Source organism: Anser cygnoides, chromosome W (genome assembly GCF_040182565.1).
Source record: "Anser cygnoides isolate HZ-2024a breed goose chromosome W, Taihu_goose_T2T_genome, whole genome shotgun sequence".
Lineage (NCBI taxonomy): Eukaryota > Metazoa > Chordata > Aves > Anseriformes > Anatidae > Anser > Anser cygnoides.
The window spans coordinates 3,699,826-3,724,471 of NC_089911.1; the positions used below are offsets into that span (position 1 = coordinate 3,699,826).

The 24,646-nt window shown below is 70.8% G+C and overlaps 1 protein-coding gene across 1 annotated transcript; it reads left to right on the forward strand.

Annotated features, from left to right (window-relative positions):
• Positions 1-285: 285 nt before the first annotated feature.
• Positions 286-24,646, forward strand: LOC136788552 (latent-transforming growth factor beta-binding protein 3-like; the record flags this gene model as incomplete). Its single annotated transcript, XM_066987111.1, is given in 36 exon segments — positions 286-612; positions 2,569-2,634; positions 2,637-2,817; positions 2,903-2,952; positions 3,553-3,592; positions 3,594-3,774; positions 5,420-5,525; positions 5,627-5,669; positions 5,671-5,717; positions 7,511-7,608; positions 7,611-7,640; positions 9,098-9,136; positions 9,138-9,252; positions 10,369-10,490; positions 10,492-10,545; positions 11,020-11,071; positions 11,396-11,473; positions 12,643-12,738; positions 13,427-13,487; positions 13,489-13,550; positions 14,998-15,129; positions 16,325-16,453; positions 17,278-17,397; positions 17,921-17,941; positions 17,944-18,026; positions 18,028-18,040; positions 18,715-18,834; positions 20,059-20,091; positions 20,094-20,142; positions 20,144-20,184; positions 21,415-21,501; positions 21,504-21,578; positions 21,872-21,955; positions 23,478-23,606; positions 24,508-24,585; positions 24,588-24,646. Coding segments are annotated over 36 exon segments (3,039 nt in total), but the record flags the coding sequence as incomplete, so codon positions are not given.

Genomic DNA, 24,646 nt, shown 5'->3' on the forward strand with positions numbered 1-24,646 from the left:
CCACTCCAGGACCCTCCCCACGCCCCTCCTCTGCCAAATTCTTCCCCCTCCCCACTCCCTTCCCCACGCCCCTCCCCCCCATTCTTCCCCCTCCCCACGCCCCTCCCCCTCCCCACGCCCCTCCCCCCAAATTCTTCCCCCTCCCCACGCCCCTCCCCCACTCCAGGACCCTCCCCACGCCCTTCCCCCTCCCCACGCCCCTCCCCCCAAATTCTTCCCCCTCTCCGCTCCCCTCCCCACGCCCCTCCCCCACTCCAGGACCCTCCCCGCCCCCCCACCCCCCCCGCCCCCCCAGATTCCAGCCGCCGCCCCCGGGCCGAGCTCGCTCGCTGGCGGCAGCCGTGGCGATGCGGCGGGCGCCGCGCGGGGCCCTCCCCGCGGCCGTGGCCGTGGCCGTGGCCGCGGCCGTGGCGGCGAGCGTGGCCGTGGGCGCGGCGGGGGGCGCGGCCGTGGCCCGCGAGCGGTTCCGCGTGGTGGTGGCGCCGCTGATCTGCCGGCGGACCTGCCTCAAGGGGCTGTGCCGCGACCACTGCCGCGCCGGCTCCAACACCACGCTGGTGGGCGAGAACGGGCACGGCGCCGACACGCTCACCGGGCCCGGCTTCCGCGTGGGTGAGCGCGGGGGCCACGGCGCGACGGGGACGGGGACGGGGGCACCGCGGGGACGGGGACGGGGACGGGACGGGGACACCACGGGGATGGGATGGGGACACCGCGGGGACGGGGACGGGACAGAGACACCACGGGGATGGGACGGGGGCACCACCGGGATGGGATGGGGACACCACGGGGACGGGGACGGGACAGGGACACCACGGGGACAGGACGGGGACACCACGGGGATGGGATGGGGACACCGCAGGGACACCACGGGGATGGGGCGCGACGGGGACGGGGACGGGATGGGGGCACCACGGGGACAGCACAGGGACGGGACGGGATGGGATGGGGACGGGGACGGGACAGGGACACCACGGGGACGGGACGGGGACGGGACAGGGACGGGATGGGGACAGGGCAGGGACAGGGATGGGGACACCGCAGGGACACCACAGGGATGGGATGGGGACACCGCGGGGACGGGGACGGGGACAGGACAGAGACACCACGGGGACGGGACGGGGGCACCACGGGGATGGGATGGGGGCACCGCGGGGACGGGGATGGGGACACCACAGGGACAGGATGGGGGCACCACGAGGATGCCATGGGGATGGGACAGGACAGGGACGGGACGGGGACAGGGCAGGGACAGGGATGGGGACACCGTGGGGACACCACGGGGACAGGATGGGGATGGGGACGGGATGGGGATGGGATGGGGACAGGGCAGGGACAGGGACGGGGACACTGTGGGGACAGCACAGGGATGGGATAGGATGGGGACAGGGACGGGATGGGGACACCACGGAGACAGGGATGGGGACACCGCAGGGACAGCACGGGGACATGAGGGGACCGGGACGGGATGGGGACGGGGATGGGGACGCCACGGGGACACCACGGGGATGGGACGGGACAGGGACGGGGTGGGGGCACCACGGGGATGGGACTGGGATGGGGACACCGCGGGGACAGTACGGGGATGGGATGGGGATACTGCGGGGACACCGCGGGGATGGGACGGGATGTGGACAGGATGGGGACACCACAGGGACACCATGGGGACACGAGGGGACTGGGACGGGATGGGGACGGGGATGGGGATAGGATGGGGGCACCACGGGGATGGGACGGGACAGGGACGGGATGGGAACAGGGATGGGGACACTGTGGGGACACCGCGGGGACGAGACCGGGATGGGGACACCGTGGGGGCGGGACGGGGGCAGGACCAGGACGGAGACGGGGACAGGGACAGGACGAGGACAGAATGGGGACAGCGCGGTGACAGGGTTGGGGATGCCCCGGGGACACCGCGGGGACGGGACGGGATGGGGACAGGGATGGGGACGGGGCAGGGAGGGGGACACCGTGGGGACACCACTGGGACGGGGACGGGGTGAGGACAGGGATGGGGACGGGGACAGGGACAGCACCGGGACGGGGACACCACGGGGACGGGGAGCAACGGGAGTGTCACGGGGACGGGGACAGGGACGGGACGGGGACACCGCTGGGATGGGGGCGCCACGGGGACAGGGACGGGGGTCGGGATGGGGATGGGGACAGGGATGGGGATGGGGGCTCTGGGGGGGGGGGCTCAGTGACCTCGGGGGGGGGGCGACCGGGTTGGGGACACCGTGGGGACACCAGGGGGTTAAAGAGGGGACACGGGGGGTGACTGAGGGGACACGGGGGGGTGACTGAGGGGACACGGGGGTGACGGGGGGGACACGGGGGGTCACAGAGGGGACACGGGGGGGTGACAGAGGGGACACGGGGGGTCACAGAGGGGACACGGGGGGTGACGGAGGGGACACGGGGGGTGACTGAGGGGACACGGGGGGTGACGGGGGGGACACGGGGGTGACAGAGGGGACACGGGGGGTGACAGAGGGGACACGGGGGGGTGACGGAGGGGACACGGGGTGCGGCTGCCCCCTGACCCCCCCGCCCCCCCCGCAGTGGTGTGCCCCCTGCCCTGCATGAACGGGGGGCAGTGCACGTCGCGCTCCCACTGCCTCTGCCCCCCGCCTTCACCGGCCGCTTCTGCCAAGTGCCGGCGGGGGGGCACCGGGCGGGGGGGAGGGGGCCCGCCCCCCGCCCCCCGCGCCCCCGACGCCCCCCGGACGCGGCGGGGGCCAAGGTGGCCGTTTACGCCGTCCAGGTCATCGCCGACGGCCCCGGGGGGGCAACGGTGCCGGCGCCGGCGCCGCCGCGGCCCCCGAGCCCCCCCCCGGGGGGCCCACGCTGGGGGGGGGCACGGCGGCGGGGGGGGGCACGGGGGGGGCCACGTCAGCCACGCCACCTTCGTCGTGCCCCTCGGGCCCGGCCACCACTCGGCGGAAGGTAGCGGGGGGGGGGCTCGGGGGGGTGGGGGGGGGGAGAATGGGGGCGCTGGGGGGGGGATTGGGGGGTGTGGGGGGGGGGAATGGGGGCGAGGGGGGGATTGGGGGGTTGGGGGGGGAATGGGGGCGAGGGGGGGTTTGGGGGGGTGTGTGGGAGGGAATGGGGGCATTGGGGGGGGTTGGGGGGGGTGTGGGGGGGGAATGGGGGCACTGGGGGGATTGGGGGCGGGGGGGGAAATGGGGGCGAGGGGGGGGATTGGGGGCACTGGGGGGGAAATGGGGGCGGGGAGAGGCGTCCCTGGGGGCTGTGGGGGGTCCACAGGGGGTTCATAGTGGGGGGGGGGCCAGACTGGGGGTCCGGGGGGTCCATCCTGGGGGTACTGGGGGCCCGGGGGGTCCATACTGGGGATACTGGTGCTGGGGGTCCCAGGGGTGGGGGGGGTCCCAGTAGACCCATACTGGGGGGACCTGGGGGGCCCATACTGCGGGGCCTGATGCTGGGGGTCCCGGGGGGGGGGGCCCGTACCGGGGGTCCTGGTGCTGGGGGGTGTCCGGAGGTGCCCGGCGGGGGGGTCCCAGGGGTCCCGCGGGTGCCCCCCAGTGCAGGTGCCGCCGCCGCTGGTGAACGTGCGGGTGCACCACCCCCGAGGCCTCGGTGCAGGTTCACCGCATCGAGCCGCGCCCCCGAGGGCTCCCCCGCGGCCCGGGGCTGCTCCTGGCCCACCCCGCGCAGCCCCCCGCCGGCAGCAAGCCCCCCCGCCCCCGGCCCCACACGCACAAGCCCCTGGGGCGCTGCTTCCAGGAGACCCTCCCCAAGCAGTCGGTGAGCGGGGGGGGGGCTTTGGGGGGGGGGGGGGGGGGGGGGGGGGCATGGGGACGTTGCGGGGTGGGGGGGCATGGGGGGCGTTGTGGGGTGGGGGGGCATAGGGGGGAGTGGGGGCCATGGGGACATTGGGGGGTGGGGGGGCATGGGGGGAGTGGGGGCACGGGGACATTGGGGGGGCATGGGGGGCGTTGTGGGGGCATTGGGGGGTGGGGGGCATGGGGGGGCATGGGGGGGCGTGGGAGTGGAGTGGGGGCATGGGGGGGGGCGTTGTGGGGGCATTGGGGGGTGGGGGGGGCATAGGGGGGGGGGGGCATGGGGACGTTGCGGGGTGGGGGGCATGGGGGGCGTTGTGGGGTGGGGGGGCATAGGGGGGAGTGGGGGCCATGGGGACATTGGGGGGTGGGGGGGCATGGGGGGCATGGGGGGGCTTTGGGGGTGGGGGGGCATGGGGGGCACTGGGGGATGGGGGGGGGCGTGGGGGGGGAGTGGGGGCATGGGGGGCGTTGTGGGGGCATTGGGGGGTGGGGGGCATAGGGGGGGCATGGGGAGGGCTTTGGGGGTGGGGAGTGGGGGCATGGGGGGCGTTGTGGGGGCATTGGGGGGTGGGGGGGTATGGGGGGAGTGGGGGACGGGGGGTGTGGGGGGGCAGTGGGGGCATGGGGGGTGTTATGGGGGCATTGGGGGGTGGGGGGCCATGGGGGGGCATGGGGGGGCTTTGGGGGGGTGGGGGCATGGGGGGCGTTGTGGGGGCATTGGGGGGTGGGGGGTTGGGGGGGGTGGGGGCGTGGGGACATTGGGGGGGCATGGGGGGGGCTTTGGGGGTGGGGAGTGGGGGCATGGGGGGTGTTATGGGGGCATGGGGGGGAGTGGGGGCACGGGGACATTGGGGGGGGCATGGGGGGCGTTGTGGGGGCATTGGGGGGTGGGGGGACACTGAGGGGTGGGGGGCTATGGGGGGCATGGGGACATTGGGGGGCGGGGGCATGGGGGGCACTGGGGTATGCGGGGGCGTGGGGGGGGGAGTGGGGGCATGGGGGGGACATTGGGGGGGGGACATGGGGGGCGCAGGGGGATGGGGGGAGCGGGGGCACGGGGGGCGTTATGGGGGCATGGGGGGGACATGGGGACATTGGGGGGTAGGGGGACGGGGGGGCGTGGGGGATGGGGGCCATGGGGGGGGCGTTATGGGGCCATGGGGGCAGGGGGGACATGGGGACATTGAGGGGACACGGGGACATTTGGGGGGGGCACAGGGGATTTGCCCCCACATTGGGGGGACGTTTGGGATATGGGGGGGGGGGGCAATGGGGGCACCGGGGGATGTGGGGGGGGGGGTCTGGGGGCACTGGGGACGTGGGGAATAACGGCCCTTGGGGGATGTGAAGGTCGCTGGGGAGGTGGGGGGGTCACTGGGGGGGGCACGGGGGGGGATGGGGGGGCACGAGGGGGGACACGAGGGGGGGCACGAGGGGGGGACACGTAGACACTTTGGGGGGCACCTGGGGGACACCGGGAGCAGGGGAGGGGGAGGGGGGATCCCTGTCCCCGCTGAGGGGCACGGGGGGGTCCCGTGCCAGCCCCCCACCCCCCGGGGTGCCGCGGGGGGTGTGGGGGGGAGCTGACCCCTGCCCCCCCCCCGCAGTGCGGCAGCAACCCGCTGCCGGGGCTGACGAAGCAGGAGGATTGCTGCGGCAGCATCGGCACCGCCTGGGGCCAGAGCAAGTGCCACAAGTGCCCCCAGCTGCAGTGTGAGTGGGGGGGGGGGGGGGGGGGCGGGGGGGGTCCTGGGGGGTGTGCCCCCCCCTCCCCCCACCCCCCGGCCCCCTGCGAGCCTCTCTGCGCGTTGCAGACGCGGGGGTGCAGAAGACGGGCGCCGTGCGGGGGAGCACGGGGGGACTGCCCCCAGGGCTACAAGCGCCTCAACAGCAGCCACTGCCAGGGTAGGCGGGCGTGCAAGGGGCGTGCAAACGGGCGTGCAAACGGGCGTGCAGGGGGCATGCATTGGGCGTGCATTGGGCATGCAACGGGCATGCAACAGGCATGCAATGGGTGTGCAACGGGCGCGCAATGAGCGTGCAACAGGTGTGCAATGAGCGTGCAACGGGTGTGCAAGGGGCGTGCAGGGAGCATGCAGGCGGGGGGGCGTGTGTGCAGCGGGGGGTGTGTGCATGGGGCCGTGCATGCGCACACGTGGTGCAAGCAAGCGGGGGAGTGCGTGTGTGCAAACACCGGGGGGGCACACGGGCGTGCACGGGGTGGGTGTGCACGGGAATGCGCGTGCAAGCACCACGGGGGTGTGCACAGCACCAGGTGTGTGCACGGTGCAGGTGTGCACAGCACCACACATGCAAGCACCACAGGGACATGCACAGCACCACGTGTGTGCACGGTGCAGTTGTGCACAGCACCCCCTGCACAGCGCAGTTGTGCACAGCACCACGTGTGTGCAAGCAGCGGATGTGCTCAGCACCACGTGCATGCATGCACAGTGCAGATTTTGCACAGCACCAATGCGCACGTGCCCGATGCAGATCTGCGTGCACGGTGCAGCCTTGCACAGGACCACGTGTGTGCATGCACGGCGCAGATTTGCACCGCACCGATGCGTGCACGCACCTTGCAGAGTTGCACAGCACCACACACGCACGCAAGAGGCCGATTTGCACGGCGCCGGTGCGTGCACCCTGCAGAGCTGCAGCCCCGATGCACGCACAGCGCAGGTCTGCACGGCACCAGCGCATGCACGATGCAGACGTGCACAGCACCACTGCACGCACCTTGCAGCCCCGATGCACGCACGATGCAGACGTGCACAGCACCACTGCACGCACCTTGCAGCCCCGATGCACGCACGATGCAGACGTGCACGGCACCAAAGCACGCACCTTGCGTATTTGCAGCACCAGAGCACGCACAGTGCAGATCTGCACGGCACCAGTGCACGCACCTTGCAGCTCTGCAGCCCTGATGCGTGCACGATGCAGACGTGCACAGCACCAGTGCACGCACCTTGCAGCCCCGATGCACGCACAGCGCAGGTCTGCACAGCACCACTGCATGCACCTTGTGTATTTGCAGCACCAGAGCACACACAGTGCAGATCTGCACAGCACCAGTGCACGCACGATGCAGATGTGCACAGCACCACAGCATGCACCTTTGCAGCTCTGCAGCCCTGATGCACACACAGTGCAGATGTGCACAGCACCAATGCACGCATGATGCAGACGTGCACAGCACCAGTGCACACACCTTGCAGCCCTGATGTGTGCACGATGCAGATGTGCACGGCACCAATGCACGCACCTTGCAGCCCCGATGCACACACGATGCAGACGTGCACAGCACCACTGCACGCACCTTGCAGCCCCGATGCACGCACAGCGCAGGTCTGCACAGCACCAGTGCACGCACAGTGCAGATGTGCACAGCACCAGTGCACGCATGATGCAGACGTGCACAGCACCAAAGCACGCACCTTGCAGCCCCGATGCATGCACCCTGCAGCCCCGCAGCACCGCTGCATGCACCTTGCAGCCCTGCAGCCCCGATGCATGCACCCTGCAGCCCCGCAGCACCGCCTGCATGCACCGTGCAGATCCGCGCCGCCCTGCCTGCATGCGCGGTGCAGACGCGCCCGGGGCTGGGTGCGCGCTCCCCCCCCCGGTGCCGTGCCCCCCCCCGGCACCCCCCCGCCCCCCGCGGGGCCGGGGGCACTGACGCGGCTCCGCAGACATCAACGAGTGCGCCATGCAGGGCGTCTGCCAGCACGGCGACTGCCTCAACACCCAGGGCAGCTTCCGCTGCGCCTGCAAACCCGGCCACGTGCTGGGGGGCCCTCCCGCAGCCAGTGCCTCCCGTACGTGGGGGTCTGGGGGGGGGGGGGGGTCTTGGGGGGGGTTGGGGGGGTCCTGGGGGGGTTGTGGAGGGGATGGGGGGGGTCCTGGGGGGGTTTGGGGGGGTCTTGGGGGGGGGGTTGGGGGGGGTCCTTGGGGGGGTTGGGGGCGTCCTTGGGGGGTTCTTGGGGGGTTGGGGGGCCCTTGGGGGTTGGGGGGGTCTTGGGGGAGTTGGGGAGGGGATGGGGGGGGGGCCTGGGGGGGTTGGGGAGGGGATCGGGGGGGTTGGGGGGGGGGTTGGGGGGGGCTAGGGGGGATTGGCGAGGGGATGGGGGGGTCCTGGGGGGTTGGAGAGGGGATGGGGGGGGGGGGGTCCTGGGGGGGTTGGGGAGGGGATCGGGGGGTCCTTGGGGGGTTGGGGGGGTCTTGGGGGGTTGTGGAGGGGATGGGGGGGGTTCTGGGGGGGTTTGGGGGGTCTTGGGGGGGTTGGAGAGGGGATGGGAGGGGTCCTGGGGGGTCCTTGGGGGGGTTTAGGGGGGTCTTGGGGGGGGGGGGTGGGAAGGGGATGTGGGGGTCCTGGGGGGGTTGGGGCAGTCTTTGGGGGGTTTGAGGGGGTTGGGGGGGCTCTGGGGGGTTGGGGGGAGCTGGGGGGCTCCCGGGGGTCTGGGGGGCTGGGGAGGGGGGCTCTAGGGTCTGTGGGGGCTCCCTGGAGTGTTTGGGGGGTTGGGGGGGCTATGGGGGAGCTGGGGGGTTCCCAGGGGGTCTGGAGGGGGGCTGTGGGGGGGCTATGGGGTCTGGGGGGCTCCCTGGGGGGCTATGGGGGGGTTCGGGGGGCTCTCTGGGGGGCCATGGGGGGGGGGTTGGGGGGGCTATGGGGGAGCTGGGGCGGAGCTGGGGGGTTCCCAGGGGGGCTGGAGGGGGGCTGTGGGGGGTTGGGGGGGGCTTTGGGGGCCTGGGGGGGCTCCCATGGGTCCTGCAGGGGGTCTATAGGGGGATTGGGGGGTCTTGTTTATTATGGGGGGGGGTCCCATGTACTGGGGGGTCCCAGGTGTCTTTGGGTGGGGGTCCTGGGGGGGGCTCCCACTTTTATGAGGGTCTGGAGGGGGGGGGGCTGTTTATTATGGGGGGGCATGTGTTATGGGGAGGCCCTATGTATTGGGGGGCTATGTATTGGGGGGGGCTATGTGTTGGGGGGGGCTACGTATTGGGGGGTGTCCTATGTATAGCAGGGGATCCTATGCGTTATGGGGGGGTCCTATATATTATGGGGGGGTCCTGGGGGGTGTCCCTGTCTTTCTGTTTGGGGGGGGTCAGTTTTTCCAAGGGTCCCAGTGTGGGGGGGGGCTCCAAGTTTGGGGCTGTCCGGTGCGGTGTGTGCATGGTGGGGGGGGTCACCCTGCCTCGGGGTGCTCCCACGAGGTGCTGACCCCCCCACGAGGTGCTGACCCCCCCCCCCCGTTGTTCTGTGCCCCCCCCCAGCGGAGAAGGGCGAGGAGCGGGGGCTGTGCTTCCGGCTGGTGGCCCCCCCCCCAGCAGTGCCAGCACCCGCTGCCCACCCGCCTGACGCGCCAGACCTGCTGCTGCAGCGTGGGCAAGGCCTGGGGGGGCCGCTGCGAGCGCTGCCCCGCCGACGGCACCCGTACGGGGGGGGCACGGGGGGGAGATTGGGGGGGGCGTGTTGGGGGGGCAGGGATTGGGGGGAGATATGGGGGGAGAGATTGGGGGGGAGATATGGGGGGAGATATTGGGGGGCATTGGGGGAGGACCAATTTGGGGGGGGCAGATACCGGGGGGGCATGTTGGGTGGGAGATATTTGGGGGGCATACTGGGGGGTAAATTGGGGGGGCCATGCTGGGGGAGATTTTGGGGGGGGCACTTGGGGGGATCCATTGTGTGGGGGGAGATATTGGGGGCATTGGGGGGGCGTTTTGGGGGGGCAGGGATTGGGGGGAGATATTGGGGGGGAGATATGGGGGGGGGCGTTGGGGGGGCAGGGATTGGGGGGAGATATTGGGGGGGAGATATGGGGGGGGGGCATTGGGGGGGCAGGGGTTGGGGGAGATATTGGGGGGGAGATATTGGGGGGGCAGGGATTGGGGGGGAGATATTGGGGGGGGGGAGATATTGGGGGAGATATTGGGGGAGATATTGGGGGGAGATATTGGGGGGAGATATGGGGGGCATTGGGGGGCAGGGATTGGGGGGGAGATATTGGGGGGAGATATTGGGGGGGAGATATTGGGGGGAGATATTGGGGGGCAGGGATTGGGGGGGAGATATTGGGGGGAGATATTGGGGGGCGTTGGGGGGGGCACGGGGGGAGATATTGGGGGGAGATATGGGGGGGGCCTTGGGGGAGGACCAATTTGGGGGGGGCATGCTGGGGGAGATATTGGGGGGGCATTGGGGGGGCATTGGGGGGGGCATTGTGGGGAGATGGGGGGGCATTGGGGGGAGGGATTGGAGGGGAGCATTTGGGGAGGGGTCCCACGGGGGGGCATTGAATGGGGGCACCTCCTGGGGGAGGGGACCCATTGGGGGGATGTTTGGGGGGGGCATAGAGGAGACATTTGGGGGGGGGGAGCACTGGGGGGGGCACAGAAGGAGGGGGGAGCTCCCCATCCTCACCTCTCCACCCCCCCATTATTTTGGGGAACACGCCCCCACACCCAATTATTTTTTTTGGGGGGGGGTGCGTGTGACATCCCGGCCCCCCCCGTGACCCCCCTTATTTTTGTGCCCCCCCCCCCGCAGCCGCCTTCAAGGCCATCTGCCCGGCGGGGAAGGGCTACCACGTGCTGACGTCGCACCAGACCCTCACCATCCAGGGCGAGAGCGACTTCACCCTGCACCTGCACCCCGACGGCCCCCCGAGCGCCCCCGGCCCCCCCGCCCGCCCCCAGCCCCGCGCCCCCCGAGGCGCCCCCCCAGGTGGGTGACGCCGCCCCCCCCCAGCCCCCATCCTCGCATCGCCGTGTCCCCCCCTGCCCCCCCCCCCCTTCTTTGTCCTCTGGTCCTGGGGGGGTCTCCTGGTGGCCCCCCCCCATGTCCTTACACCCCCCCCCATGTCCTTACACCCCCCCCCCCGCCATCACCCCCCCATGCCATCACCCCCCCCCCATGCCCCCTGGTGTCCCCCCACATCCCAGTGTCCCTGGGGGTCCTGTGAGCCCCCCCCACCCCCCCCCCCATGTCACCCCACATCCCCCCATGTCCCTTGAGCCCCCCCGTGTCCCCACCCCCCATGTCACCCCCTATGCCCCCCATGTACCCTGAGCCCCCCCAAGTCCCCCCATCCCCCCACCCCCCTAAAATCCCTTCTTACCCCCCATATCCCCCACCCCCCACGACCCTCTGTGTCCCCCCCACGTCCCCTGTGACCCCCCCCCCATCGCCCCCCCCCATCCATTTGGGGTCTCACCCCCCTTCCCTTGCAGCTGTGACTCCTGCAGCCATGGTGAGTGTGGGGTCGTGGGGGGGGGGCCATGGGGATGGGGGGGGCATGGGGGGGGCCATGGGGGGGGGGGGGGCATGGGGGGGGCCATGGGAATGGGGGGCATGGGGGGGGCCATGGGGATGGGGGGGGGGGCATGGGGGGGGCCATGGGGAGGGGGGGGCAGGGGGACAAGGGGGGACAGGGGGCCAAGGGGGGCCATGGGGATGGGGGGGACAGGGGGACATGGGGGGACGCGGGGGGATGTGGGGGACGTGGGGGGGTCCGGGGGGGCCATGGGGGGGGGGTCTCAGGGCGGGGGGGCACATGGGGCCGTGTCCCCCCCAGCTGCCGGCTTTCTGGACCCACTCGGAGGAGCAGGGCCTGGAGCAGCCCCGGGGAGCTCCCCGGCCCCCCGGTACCCTGGTGAGTGGGGGGGGGGGGGGGGGGCACCTGGGGACGGGACGGGGACGTTCGGGGGTGGGATGGGGACAGAGGAGGGCATTTGGGGACGTTTGGGGACATTTGGGGACGTTTGGGGACATTTGGGGACAGATGGGGACATTTGGGGACGTTTGGGGACAGATGGGGACATTTGGGGACGTTTGGGGACATTTGGGGACAGGGATGGGGATGGGATGGGGACATTTGGGGACATCTGGGGACATTTGGGGACAGATGGGGACATTTGGGGATGGGATGGGGACATTTGGGGAAATTTGGGGACATTTGGGGACATTTGGGGATGGGATGGGGACATTTGAGGAAATTTGGGGACATTTGGGGACATTTGGGGACATTTGGGGACAGATGGGGACATTTGGGGACGTTTGGGGACATTTGGGGACGTTTGGGGACGGGGATGGGGATGGGAAGGGGACATTTGGGGACATTTGGGGACATCTGGGGACGGGGGAGACATGGGGACTGGGAGGGGGACATTTGGGGATGGGATTTGGGGACATTTGGGGACAGGGATGGGGGTGGGATGGGGACAGATGGGGACATTTGGGGATGGGATGGAGACATTTGGGGACATTTGGGGACATTTGGGGACGTTTGGGGACGTTTGGGGACCGGGATGGGAATGGGATGGGGACATTTGGGGACATTTGGGGATGGGGAGGGACATGGGGAGTGGGAGGGGGACATTTGGGGATGGGATGGGGACATTTGGGGACGTTTGGGGACATTTGGGGACAGGGATGGGGATGGGATGGGGACATTTGGGGACATTTGGGGACATTTGGGGACATTTGGGGACAGGGATGGGGATGGGATGGGGACATTTGGGGACATTTGGGGACATTTGGGGACAGGGATGGGGATGGGATGGGGACATTTGGGGATGGGATGGGGACATTTGGGGTCGTCTGGGGACGTTTGGGGACGTTTGGGGCCATGGGGCCATGGAACGGGATGGAGCCAGGACGGGACCGAGGACGCGGGTGGGACGGGGCCGGGTGGGACGGGGCCGCCTGGGGCCACTCGGGGACCCCGGGGCCGGGTGACGGCCGTGGCTGGGGGCTGGGCGGGGTGGGGGTGGGGGGGGTGTGGGGGTGGGGGGGGGGTGACCCGGCGGTGCCCCCCCCCAGAGGTGATCGCCCGGCCCACCACGGCGGTGGTGTGGCGCCTGCCGGCCGAGCAGCACACCCGCAGCGCCGCCGAGATCGCCCCCACCCAGGTCACCGGTGAGAGCCCCCCGGGACCCCCAGAACCCCCAGGCCCCCAGGCCCCCCGAGACCCCCAGCCCCCCTGAGGTCCCTAGGAGCCCCCCCCCACACCCCCTGGGACCCTTCTGGGACCCCCCGGGCACCCCCAAATCCCCCAGGAGCTCCCCTGGGACCCCCCAGGACCCACTTGAGAAGCTTTGGGACCCCCGAGACCACCAGGACCCCCTGGGACCCCCAGGATCCCCCCCAGGACCCCCATGGGAAGCCTTGGGACCCCCGACCCCCCAGGACCCCTTTGAGACCCCCAAACCCCTTTGCCCCCCCTTGGGAACCCTTGGGTTCCCCCTGACCCCCCCAGGTCCCCCTCGGGACTCCTCTGACCCCCCTGGGACCCCCTGATCCCCTTGGGACCCCCCAAGTCCCCCTTGGGACCCCCAGACCCCCCCCCGGACCCCTTTGGGAAGCTTTGGGACCCCCCCAGGACCCTCTTGGCACCCTCTGGCCACCCCGGGACCCCCTTGGGAAATCTTGGGAGCCCCCCGACCCCCCAGGTCCCCCTTAGGGCCCCCCAGCCCCCCTGGGGCCCCCTTGGGACCCCCTGACCCCCCAGGATCCCCTTGGGAGCCCCCCGACCCCTCTGGGCCCCCCCTCGGGAAGCCTCGCCCCCCCCAGTGCCCCCCGACCCCCCCATGTCCCCCCCCCGCAGAGACGGACGAGTGCAAGCTGAACCGCAACATCTGCGGCCCCGGGGAGTGCGTGATGGGGCAGGGGGTACAGCTGCCTCTGCTACCCCGGCTACCGCTGGCACCCGCAGCGCCGCTACTGCGCCGGTACGGGGGGCGGGGGGGCACGGCCGCACACGCGTGTGAGTGTGCACGGGGTCGGGACACGGCCGCACACGTGTGTGAGTGTGCACGGGGACGGGGCATGGCTGCACACGTGTGTGAGTGTGCACGGGGTCGGGGAATGGCTGCACACGGGTGTGAGTGTGCACGGGGTCGGGGCACGGCTGCACATGTGTGTGAGTGTGCACGGGGTCGGGGCACGGCTGCACACGTGTGTGAGTGTGCACGGGGTCAGGGCATGGCTGCACACGTGTGTGAGTGTGCACGGGGTCAGGGAATGGCTGCACACGTGTGTGAGTGTGCATGGGGTCGGGGAATGGCTGCACACGTGTGTGAGTGTGCACGGGGTTAGGGAATGGCTGCACACGTGTGTGAGTGTGCACGGGGTCAGGGAATGGCTGCACACGTGTGTGAGTGTGCACGGGGTCAGGCACGGCCGCACACGTGTGTGAGTGTGCACGGGGTTAGGGAATGGCTGCACACGCGTGTGAGTGTGCACGGGGTCAGGGAATGGCTGCACACGTGTGTGAGTGTGCACGGGGTCAGGGCACGGCCGCACACGTGTGTGAGTGTGCACGGGGTTAGGGAATGGCTGCACACGCGTGTGAGTGTGCACGGGGTCAGGGAATGGCTGCACACGTGTGTGAGTGTGCACGGGGTCAGGGCACGGCCGCACACGTGTGTGAGTGTGCACGGGGTTAGGGAATGCTGCACACGTGTGTGAGTGTGCATGGGGTCGGGGAATGGCTGCACACGTGTGTGAGTGTGCACGGGGTCGGGGAATGGCCGCACACGTGTGTGAGTGTGCACGGGGTCAGGGAATGCTGCACACGTGTGTGAGTGTGCAAGGGGTCAGGGAATGGCCGGACACGTGTGTGAGTGTGCACGGGTTTAGGGAATGGCCCCACACGTGTGTGAGTGTGCACGGGGTCAGGGCACAGCCGCCCATGCACGTATTTGTGCACGGGGTCAGGGAATGGCTGCACACGTGTGTGAGTGTGCACGGGGTCAGGGAATGGCCGCACACGTGTGTGAGTGTGCACGGGGTCGGGGAATGGCTGCACACGTGTGTGAGTGTGCACGGGGTCGGGGAATGGCTGCACACGTGTGTGAGTGTGCACGGGGTCGGGGAATGGCCGCACACGTGTGTGAGTGTGCACGGGGTCAGGGAATGCTGCACACGTGTGTGAGTGTGCAAGGGGTCAGGGAATGGCCGGACACGTGTGTGAGTGTGCACGGGTTTAGGGAATGGCCCCACACGTGTGTGAGTGTGCACGGGGTCAGGGCACAGCCGCCCATGCACGTATTTGTGCACGGGGGTCGGGGAATGGCGGCACAGGCGCGTGCACTGGTCTGGGGGCACGGTCGCACACGTACGTGTGAGTGTGCACGGGGCCGGGGCCCGTCCGCACACACGTGTGCCGTGGCACAGACGTGAACGAGTGTGAGGCGGACCCGTGCGGCGCCGGCCGCGGCGTGTGCATGAACACGGGCGGCTCCTACAACTGCCACTGCCACCGCGGCTTCCAGCTCCGCGTGCACAAGGGCGTGCGCTCCTGCGTGGGTGAGCGGCACGGGGACACGGGGGGGACACGGGGGGACACGGGGACACGGGGGGGCACGAGGACACGGGGGGGCACGGGGACAGAGGGGGACATGGGGACACGGGGGGGGACACGGGGGGGACATGGGGACAGGGGATGTGGGGACATGGGGACAGGGGGATTTGGGGACGGGGGGATTTGGGGACAGGGGGACATGGGGACAGGGGGATTTGGGGAGATGGGGACATGGGGACAGGGGATTTGGGGACAGGGGGATTTGGGGACAGGGGGACAGGGGGATTTGGGGACAGGGGGATTTGGGGACATGGGGACAGGGGGACGTGGGGACAGGGGGATATGGGGACAGGGGGATTTGGGGACAGGGGGATTTGGGGAGATGGGGACATGGGGATGGAAATGTGGGGACACCAGGCACAGGGTCACAGGGATTTGGGGGTGCGGGGCTATTGGGATATGGGGACATGGGGGGTGCGGGGATTTGGGGACGTGGGGAACACTGGGCATTGGGATTATGGGGACGTGGGGACACTGGGCAGGGGGACACGGGGACATGGGGACACGGGGACGTGGGGACACGGGGACGTGGGGACACAGGGATGTGGGGACGGGATTTGGGGACAGGGGGATTTGGGGATGGGGGATATGGGGACATGGGGACAGGGGGTCACGGGGATGGAGGGATATGGGGACAGGGGGATATGGGGATGGAGGATTTGGGTATGGGGGGATTTGGGGACGGGGGGACATGGGGACAGGGATGTGGGGACAGGGGGATTTGGGGACAGGGGGATTTGGGGACGGGGGAATTTGGGGATGGGGGGATTTGGGGATGGGGGGATATGGGGACATGGGGACAGGGGGATATGGGGATGGAGGATTTGGGTACGGGGGGATTTGGGGACGGGGGGACATGGGGACAGGGGGACAGGGGGATTTGGGGACAGGGGGATTTGGGGACGGGGGAATTTGGGGACGGGGGGATTTGGGGATGGGGGGATATGGGGACAGGGGGATATGGGGATGGAGGATTTGGGTATGGGGGGATTTGGGGACGGGGGGACATGGGGACAGGGATTTGGGGACAGGGGGATTTGGGGACAGTGGGATTTGGGGACGGGGGGATTTGGGGATGGGGGATTTGGGGCCGGGGGGATTTGGGGCCCCGGGGCCACGGGGCCGTGTCGGTGCGCGCAGACGTGGACGAGTGCGCCAAGGCCGACATCTGCGGGGACGGCGGCACCTGCGCCAACGCGCCCGGCCACTACAAGTGCCACTGCCACCAGGGCTACCGCCGCAAGGGCGCCCGGCAGCCGCTCTGCGAGGGTGGGCGCGGGGGGGCGGGGGGGCTGGGGGGCGGGGGGGGCAGGGGCACGGGGACAGGGAGGGGGACGCGGGGAGGGCGCGGGGACGGGGGGACATGGGGATGGGACATGGGGGCGTGGGGATGGGGATGTGGGGACATGGGGGGGCATGGGGGGGCGTGGGGATGGGGGGCAGGGGGGGCATGGGGGGGGACAGGGGACATGGGGGGCACGAGGGGGGCATGGGGATGGGACTGGGGGGGCAGGGGGACATGGGGAGGACATGGGGGGGAGATGGGGACATGGGGGGGACGGGGGGCATGGGGAGGGGGACATGGGGACAAGGGGATGGGCCATGGGGGGGCGTGGGGATAGGGGGCAGGGGGGGCATGGGGGGGACACGAGGGGGGCATGGGGACATGGGGATGGGGACGGGGAACGGGGGGGGCACATGGGGACGGGGGGGCACGGGGAGGGCAATTGGGGGGCATGGGGACATGGGGATGGGGACAGGGGGACGGGGGGCACATGGGGACGGGGGGGCATGGGGAGGGCAATGGGGGGCATGGGGACATGGGGGGGACATGGGGGGAGCATGGGGGGCTGGGGGGGCAGGGGAATGGGGAGGGGGGACATGGGGACATGGGGGGGGACACGAGGAGCCACAGCAGGAGCCACTGGTAACAGAGCCCTGTGGGGTCCCCCGTGTCCCCTGGTGCCCCCCCGTGTCCCCACGCCCCGTGTCCCCTGGTGCCCCCCCGTGTCCCCACGCCCCCGTGTCCCCTGGTGCCCCCATGTCCCCACGCCCCCCGTGTCCCCTTGTGCCCCCCCGCGCCCCCCCCCCAGACATCAACGAGTGCCTGGACGCGGGCTCGTGCCCCCGAGGCCAAGTGCGAGAACCTCCCGGGGAGCTTCTCGTGCACCCCCTGCCCCCCGGCTTCCGCGGCCACCACGGCGCCTGCCACGGTGAGACCCCCCCGGGACCCCCACGGCCGGGACCCCCCCAGGGCCGGGATCCCCCCCCAGGGCCAGGGACCCCCCCCTCAGGGCTGGGACCCCCTCCCCAAGGGGACCCGGGGGGATACCCCAATGTCCGTGGCCCCCCGCCTTGGGGACCCCAATATGTGTGCCCCCCCCCCAGGACCCCAATATTTGTGCCCCCCCCAAACCCCAATACCTGGGTGCCCCTATCCCAGGGACCCCAATATTTGTGCCCCCCAAAAGACCCCAATATTTGTGCCCCCTCCCAAACCCCAATATTGGTGCCCCCAATAGTTGTGCCCCCCAAAGACCCCAATATTTGCACCCCCCCAAAGACCCCAATATTTGTGCCCCCCCCCAAAGACCCCGATACCTGGGTGCCCCCCAAAGATCCCCTCTCCTGGGCACCCCAATCCCCCCTCCCTTGGGACCCCAATATTTGCCCCCCCCGAAGTCCCAGGGCCCCCAACACCCGCATGCCCCCCCCCACTAACCGTGCCCCCCCCAGACATAAACGAGTGCGAGGAGGGGGGCTGTGCCCCAGCGGGGTCTGCGTCAACACCCCCGGCTCCTTCAAGTGCCAGTGCCCCCCGGGCTGCACCCGGCCAAGGACCCCCCCGCTGCGAAGGTGGGGGCCGGGGGGGGGGGTCCCCGAGGGGGTTGGGGGGGGGTGAGGGGCCTGGGGGGGACTGGGGGGCCGGGGGGATGTCCCCGAGGGGTTTGGGGGGTCCTCAAGGGGTTGGGGTGGGGGTGAGGGGGCTGGGGGGTCCCCGAGGGGTTTGGGGGGGGGCGAGGGGCCTGGGGGGGGACTGGGGGGGGCCGGGGGATGTCCCCGAGGGGTTTGGGGGGTCCCCGAGGGGTTTGGGGGGGGTGAGGGGGCTGGGGGGGTGTCCCGGAGGGGTTTGGGGGGGGGCTGGGGGGTCCCCAAGGGATTTGGGGGGGGTCAGGGGGCTTGGGGGGTGCTATTAGGGGGGTCTGGGGGGGCAGAGTGCATGGGGGGTGCATGGGGGGGTCTGGTGGGTTATGGGGTGGGGGGATTTATGGGGGTGAGGGTCGTGGGGGGGGGCTACGGGGGGGGATTTATGGGTCGGGGGGGGGGCCTTGGGGGGGGGTTATGAGGGGGATTTATGGGGCGGGGGGGATCTGGGGGGTTATGGGGAGGGGGCAAGGGGGGGTCTGGGGGTCTTGGGGGGGTTATGGGGCATGGAGGGGGGCCTGTGGGGTCGGGGGGGGGGGTTGGGGGTCGTGGGGGAGGGTTGGGGGTCGTGGGGGAGGGTTGGGGGTCCGCCCCCCCCCCCCCAGACATCGACGAGTGTGAGTTCGCGGGGGCGTGCGTGGGGGGCGAGTGCGTGAACACGGTGGGCTCCTACCGCTGCCTCTGCCGGCCCGGCTTCGCGCTGCTGCACGGCCGCAAGTGCCAAGGTGAGTGTGAGCCCTTGCACGCGCGTGTGTGAGGCCCCTCCCCACCCCCCTCCGGGCACGCCATCGGGCGGGGGAAGCCCCTCGCACGACGGGGTGGGAGCCCCTTGCACGGCGGCACGTGCGAGAGCCCCTTGCACAAGCGTGTGTTGCACAATGGTGCGTGCAAGAAGCTCTTGCACAAGTGTTGCGTGTGCAGCGGCGCGTGCAAGAGTGCCTTCTCCGACAGCGTGCGTTGCACAAGTGTCTGCAACAGCGCCTTGCACAAGCGTGGCCTTCACGCCCGCCCGTTGCACGACACAGCAGCCCCTTGCACAACCGTGCATTGCACAACGTAACGTGCAAGAGCCCCTTGCACACCTGTGCCTCGCACAACACAATGTGCACCGGCCCCTTGCACAACCGTGCATTGCACAACACAACGTGCAAGAGCCCCTTGCACACCTGTGCCCTCGCACAGCACAACGTGCACCAACGCCTTGCACACCTGTGCCTCGCACAACACAATGTGCACCGGCCCCTTGCACAACCGTGCATTGCACAACACAACGTGCAGAGCCCCTTGCACACCTGTGCCTCGCACAACACAACGTGCACCAGCCCCTTGCACAACCGTGCATTGCACAACGTAACGTGCAAGAGCCCCTTGCACACCTGTGCCTCGCACAACACAACGTGCACCGGCCCCTTGCACAACCGTGCATTGCACAACGTAACGTGCAAGAGCCCCTTGCACACCTGTGCCTCGCACAGCACAACGTGCACCAACGCCTTGCACACCTGTGCATTGCACAACACAACGTGCACCGGCCCCTTGCACAACCGTGCATTGCACAATGTAACGTGCAAGAGCCCCTTGCACACCTGTGCCTCGCACAACACAACGTGCACCGGCCCCTTGCACAAGCACCCGTTGCACAACCGCCACGCATAGCGCCCCTTGCACCCCGTGACGCGCACCGGCCCCTTGCACAAGCACCCGTTGCACGGCAGCTTGCGGAGCAGCCCCTCGCACGCCTGTGCGTTGCACACGAGCGTGCGGAGCAGCCCCTTGCATGACCACCCGTTGCACGATCGGCCCCCCCCCCTCGCACGAGGCCCCTTCCCCCTCGCACGAGGCGCCCCCCCATCGCACGAGGCGCCCCCCATCGCACGAGGCCCACCCCCTCGCACGAGGGCCGCTCCCCCCTTGCACGGGCCCCCTTGCACGCCCGCCGTGCCCCGCAGACATCGACGAGTGTGCGCTGGACGCGGGGCTCTGCGCCCCCACGGCGCCTGCGCCAACCTCGAGGGTTCCTTCGCCTGCCTCTGCCCCCGGCTTCGCCCCCGCGCCCGACCGCCGCAGCTGCCAGGGTGGGTGCCGGGGGGGGGCGCCGGGGGGGGGGGACATCTCGGGGGGGGGTTTGGGGGGGCCTTGGGGGGGTGGGGAGGGGTTGGGGGGGGGCCTGGGGGGGGTGTAGAGGGGATGGGGGGGGGGCTTGGGGGGGGGGGGGGGGGGATGGGGGGGGGTTGGGGGGGCTGGGGGGGTGGGGAGGGGCCAGGGGGGTCGTTTGGGGGGTTGGGAGGGGATGGGGGGTCCTTGGGGGCTTTGGGGGGGTCTCTTGGGGGGTTCTGGGTCTCCTGGGGGTCCCTGGGGGTCCCTAGGGGTCTCTGGGGGCTCTGGGGGTCCCTGGGGGCTCTGGGGGGGCTCCTGGGGGGTTCTGGGTCTCTTGGGGGGTCCCTGGGGGTCCCTAGGGGTCTCTGGGGGCTCTGGGGGTCCCTGGGGGGCTCTGAGGGGGGCTCCTGGGGGTTCTGGGTTACTTGGGGGGGTCGCTGGGGGTCCCTGGGGGTCTCTGGGGGCTCTGGGGGTCCCTGGGGGGGTCTGTAGGGCTCCTGGGGGGGGGTCCCTGGGGGCTCTGGGGGTCTCTTGGGGGGTTCTGGGTCTCTTGGGGGTTCCCTGGGGGTCTTTGGGGGCTTTGGGGGTCCCTGGGGGTCTCTGGGGGGGTCTGTAGGGCTCCTGGGGGGGGGTCCCTGGGGGCTCTGGGGGAGGGCTCCTGGGGGGTTCTGGGTTGCTTGGGGGGTCTCTGGGGGTCTCTGGGGGTCCCTGGGGGTCCCTGGGGGGGGTTTCCTGGGGGGTTCCTGGGGGCTCTTGGGGGTCCTTGGGGGTCTTTGGGGCTTTGGGGGTCCCTGGGGTGCCTCCGGGGGTCTTGGGGGGGTTCTGGGTCTCTTGGGGGGTCCCTGGGGGTCTTTGGGGGGTGTCTGTAGGGCTCCTGGGGGGTCCCCAGGGGATTATGGGGGTCTCTGGGGGTCTCTGGGATGCCTCTGGGGGTCTTGGCTGGGTTCTGGGTCTCTTGGGGGTCCTTGGGGGTCCCTGGGGGGGGGTCTGTAGGGCTCCTGGGGGGGTCCCTGGGGGCTCTGGGGGTTCTCTGGGGTTCCCCAGGGGATTCTGGGGGTCTTTGGGGGTCCCTGGGGTGCCTCCGGGGGTCTTGGGGGGTTCTGGGTCTCTTGGGGGGTCCCTGGGGGTTCCTGGGGGGGGTCTGTAGGGCTCCTGGGGGGCTCCGGGGGTCCCTAACCCCCCCCCCGGTGCTGACGGGGGTGTCAGAGCGGGAGCCCCCGCCCCGCGCAAGGAGTGCTACGGCAGCCTGGAGGAGCCGGTGCTGTGCGACGCCGTGCTGGCCCCCAACGTGACGCGGGGGAGTGCTGCTGCTCGCTGGGCGCCGGCTGGGGGGACCACTGCGAGGTCTTCCCCTGCCCCGTGCCCTCCTCCGGTACGGGGGGCGGGGGGGGCCGGGGGGGGTCCGGGGGGTCGGGGGGGGGTCAAGGGGGGGGATGGGGAGGGGGTTTGGGGGGGCTTGGGGGGTCTGGGGGGTCGGGGGGCTCTGGGGGTTCTTGGGGGGACAGGCAGGGGGGTTGAATGGGGCTGGGGGGGGGGGGGAGGGTGTTAGGATGGGGCTGGGGGTCCTGGGGGGGTCGGCGAGGTCTGGGGGGGGAAGTCTGGGGTGGGCCGGGGGTCTCTGGGCCCCCCCCCCCAACTCGTGCCCCCCCCCCCCCCCCCCCCCAGCCGAGTTCCTGGCGCTGTGCCCCGACGGGAAGGGGTTCATCCTGGACGAGGACGGCCTCAACTACGGGGTCCCCGCGCACCGCGGTGAGAGCCCCCCGGGACCCCCCCCGGGGACAGCCCTCGGAAACACCCCCCCCCGCAAGGACCCCCACCTCCCCAGGACTCCCCCCCCGGGACCCCCGGCCCTGTGCCCATCCCCTGGCGTCCCCCCACACCCCCTGTCTCCGTGCCCCCCCTGTCCCCAGTGCCCCCCAAATCCCCCCAAATTCCCCCCATAGCCCCCCCACATAACCCCCGACCCCCCCACATCCCTCCGTATCCTCCCCGTACCCCCCATTCCCCCCCCCACATCCCCCCCCACAACCCCTCCAACCACCCCCAACCCCCCCAGCCCCCCCCCAAACCCCCTCATATGCCCCCCATATCCCCACAAACCCCCACAACCCCCCCCAAACCCCCCATAGCCCCCCCATAGCCCCCCATAACCCCCCCATCCCCCCCACCCCCCCACATCCCTCCGTACCCTCCCCGTACCCCCCCCCCCCCCCCCACATCCCCCCCACAACCCCTCCAACCACCCCCAACCCCCCCAGCCCCCCCAAACCCCCTCATATGCCCCCCATATCCCCACAAACCCCCACAACCCCCCCCAAACCCCCCATAGCCCCCCATAACCCCCCCATAACCCCCCCATACCACCCCATATCCCCCTTATCCCCCTATATCCCCCAAGCCCCCCTGCCCCCCCGACCCCCCAAGCCCCCCAAGCCCCCTGTGCCCCCTCATGCCCCCAAAGCCCCCCCATGCCCCCCATATCCCCCCCAAACCCCCCATAACCCCCCTATACCCCCCCATATCCCCCCGTTTCCCCCCATATCCCCCCCATACCCTCCCATATCCCCCTTATCCCCCTATATCCCCCATGGCCCCCCTGCCCCCTGAACCTCCCCATGCCCCCCAAGCCCCCTCTGCCCCCCAAGCCCCCCTGTGCACCCCCATGCCCTTGGTGCCCCCCATGCCCCCACCATGCCCCCCCATGCCCCCCATATCCCCCCAAAACCCCCCATATCCCCCCATATCCCCCATATCCCCCCTACCCCCTGTATCCCCCAAGCCCCCCTGCCCCCCCCGACCCCCCCAAGCCCCCCAAGCCCCCCTGTGCCCCCTCATGCCCCCGATGCCCCCCCCCATGCCCCCCAAAACCCCCAAAACCCCCCATAACCCCCATAACCCCCCATATCCCCCAAACCCCCCATAACCCCCCTATACCCCCCCATATCCCCCACGTTTCCCCCCATAACCCCCCCATACCCCCCCATATCCCCCATACCCTCCCATATCCCCCTTATCCCCCAATATCCCCCAAGCCCCCCCATGCCCCCCATACCCCCCATACCCCCCATGCCCCCCATATCCCCCCTATCCCCCCATATCCCCCTATCCCCCATACCCCCCGTATCCCCCCGTGCCCCCCCATATCCCCCCATATCCCCCATATCCCCCGTATCCCCCCGTGCCCCCCGTACCCCCCGTACCCCCCTATCCCGCCAAGCCCCCCCGCCCCCCAGCCCCCAGCCCCCAAGCCCCCCGGTGCCCCCCCCCCCAGACATCGACGAGTGCGGGCTGTTCGGGGCCGAGATCTGCAAGGAGGGGAAGTGCGTGAACACGCAGCCCGGCTACGAGTGCTACTGCAAGCAGGGCTTCGACTACGACAGCAACCTGCTGGAGTGCCTGGGTGCGGGGGGCGCGGGGGGTCGGGGGGTCGGGGGGTCATGGGGGGGTGGGGGGCAATTGGGGGAATTGGGGGGAATTGGGGGCAATTGGGGGGAATGGGGGAATTGGGGGGAATGGGCGTAATGGGGGGAATGGGGCTGGGGGCTTCGACTACGACAGCAACCTGCTGGAGTGCCTGGGTGCGGGGGGGCGCGGGGGGGTCGGGGGGGTCGTGGGGGATGGGGGGGTGGGGGGGTGGGGGCAATTGGGGGAAACGGGGGGAATTGGGGGGAATTGGGGGGAATGGGGGGAATGGGGGGAATGGGGGGAATGGGGCTGGGGGGCTTCGACTACGACAGCAACCTGCTGGGGTGCCTGGGTGCGGGGGGCGCGGGGGGTCGGGGGGGGGGTCGTTGGGGATGGGGGGGTCATGGGGGGGTGGGGGGCAATTGGGGGAAATGGGGGAAATGGGGGCAATGGGGGGCAATGGGGAACTGGGGGGGGCAATGGGGGGGCAATGGGGGTGCCAAGGAGCTCTGGGGGGGGGGCCCTGAGGGTCCTGGGGGGCACAGGGGGATTCTGGGGGGCTCTGGGGGGGGTTGGGTGTTGCTGGGGGGGCTGGGGGCGCTGGGTACGGGGGTGGGGGTGTTGGGTCCAGGGGGGGTCTCTGTGTTTGGGGGGGTCTCTGTGTTTGGGGGGGTCTCTGTATTTGGGGGGGCTCTGTGTTTGGGGGGATCACTGTGTTTGGGGGGTCTCTGTATTTGGGGGGGGTCTCTGGTTGTGGGGGTCTCTGTGTTTGGGGGGGTCTCTGTGTTTGGGGGGGTCTCTGGTTGTGGGGGGGTCTCTGTGTTTGGGGGGGTCTCTGTCTTTGGGGGGGGTCTCTGTCTTTGCGGGGGGTTCACCGTGTGCGTGCCCCCCCCCAGACGTGGACGAGTGCCTGGACGAGTCGAACTGCGTGGACGGGGCGTGCGAGAACACGCGCGGCTCCTTCCTCTGCCTCTGCCCCCCCCGGCCGTCTACGACCCCCAGCAGAAGCGCTGCCTGCCCCCCCCGGCGCCGGTG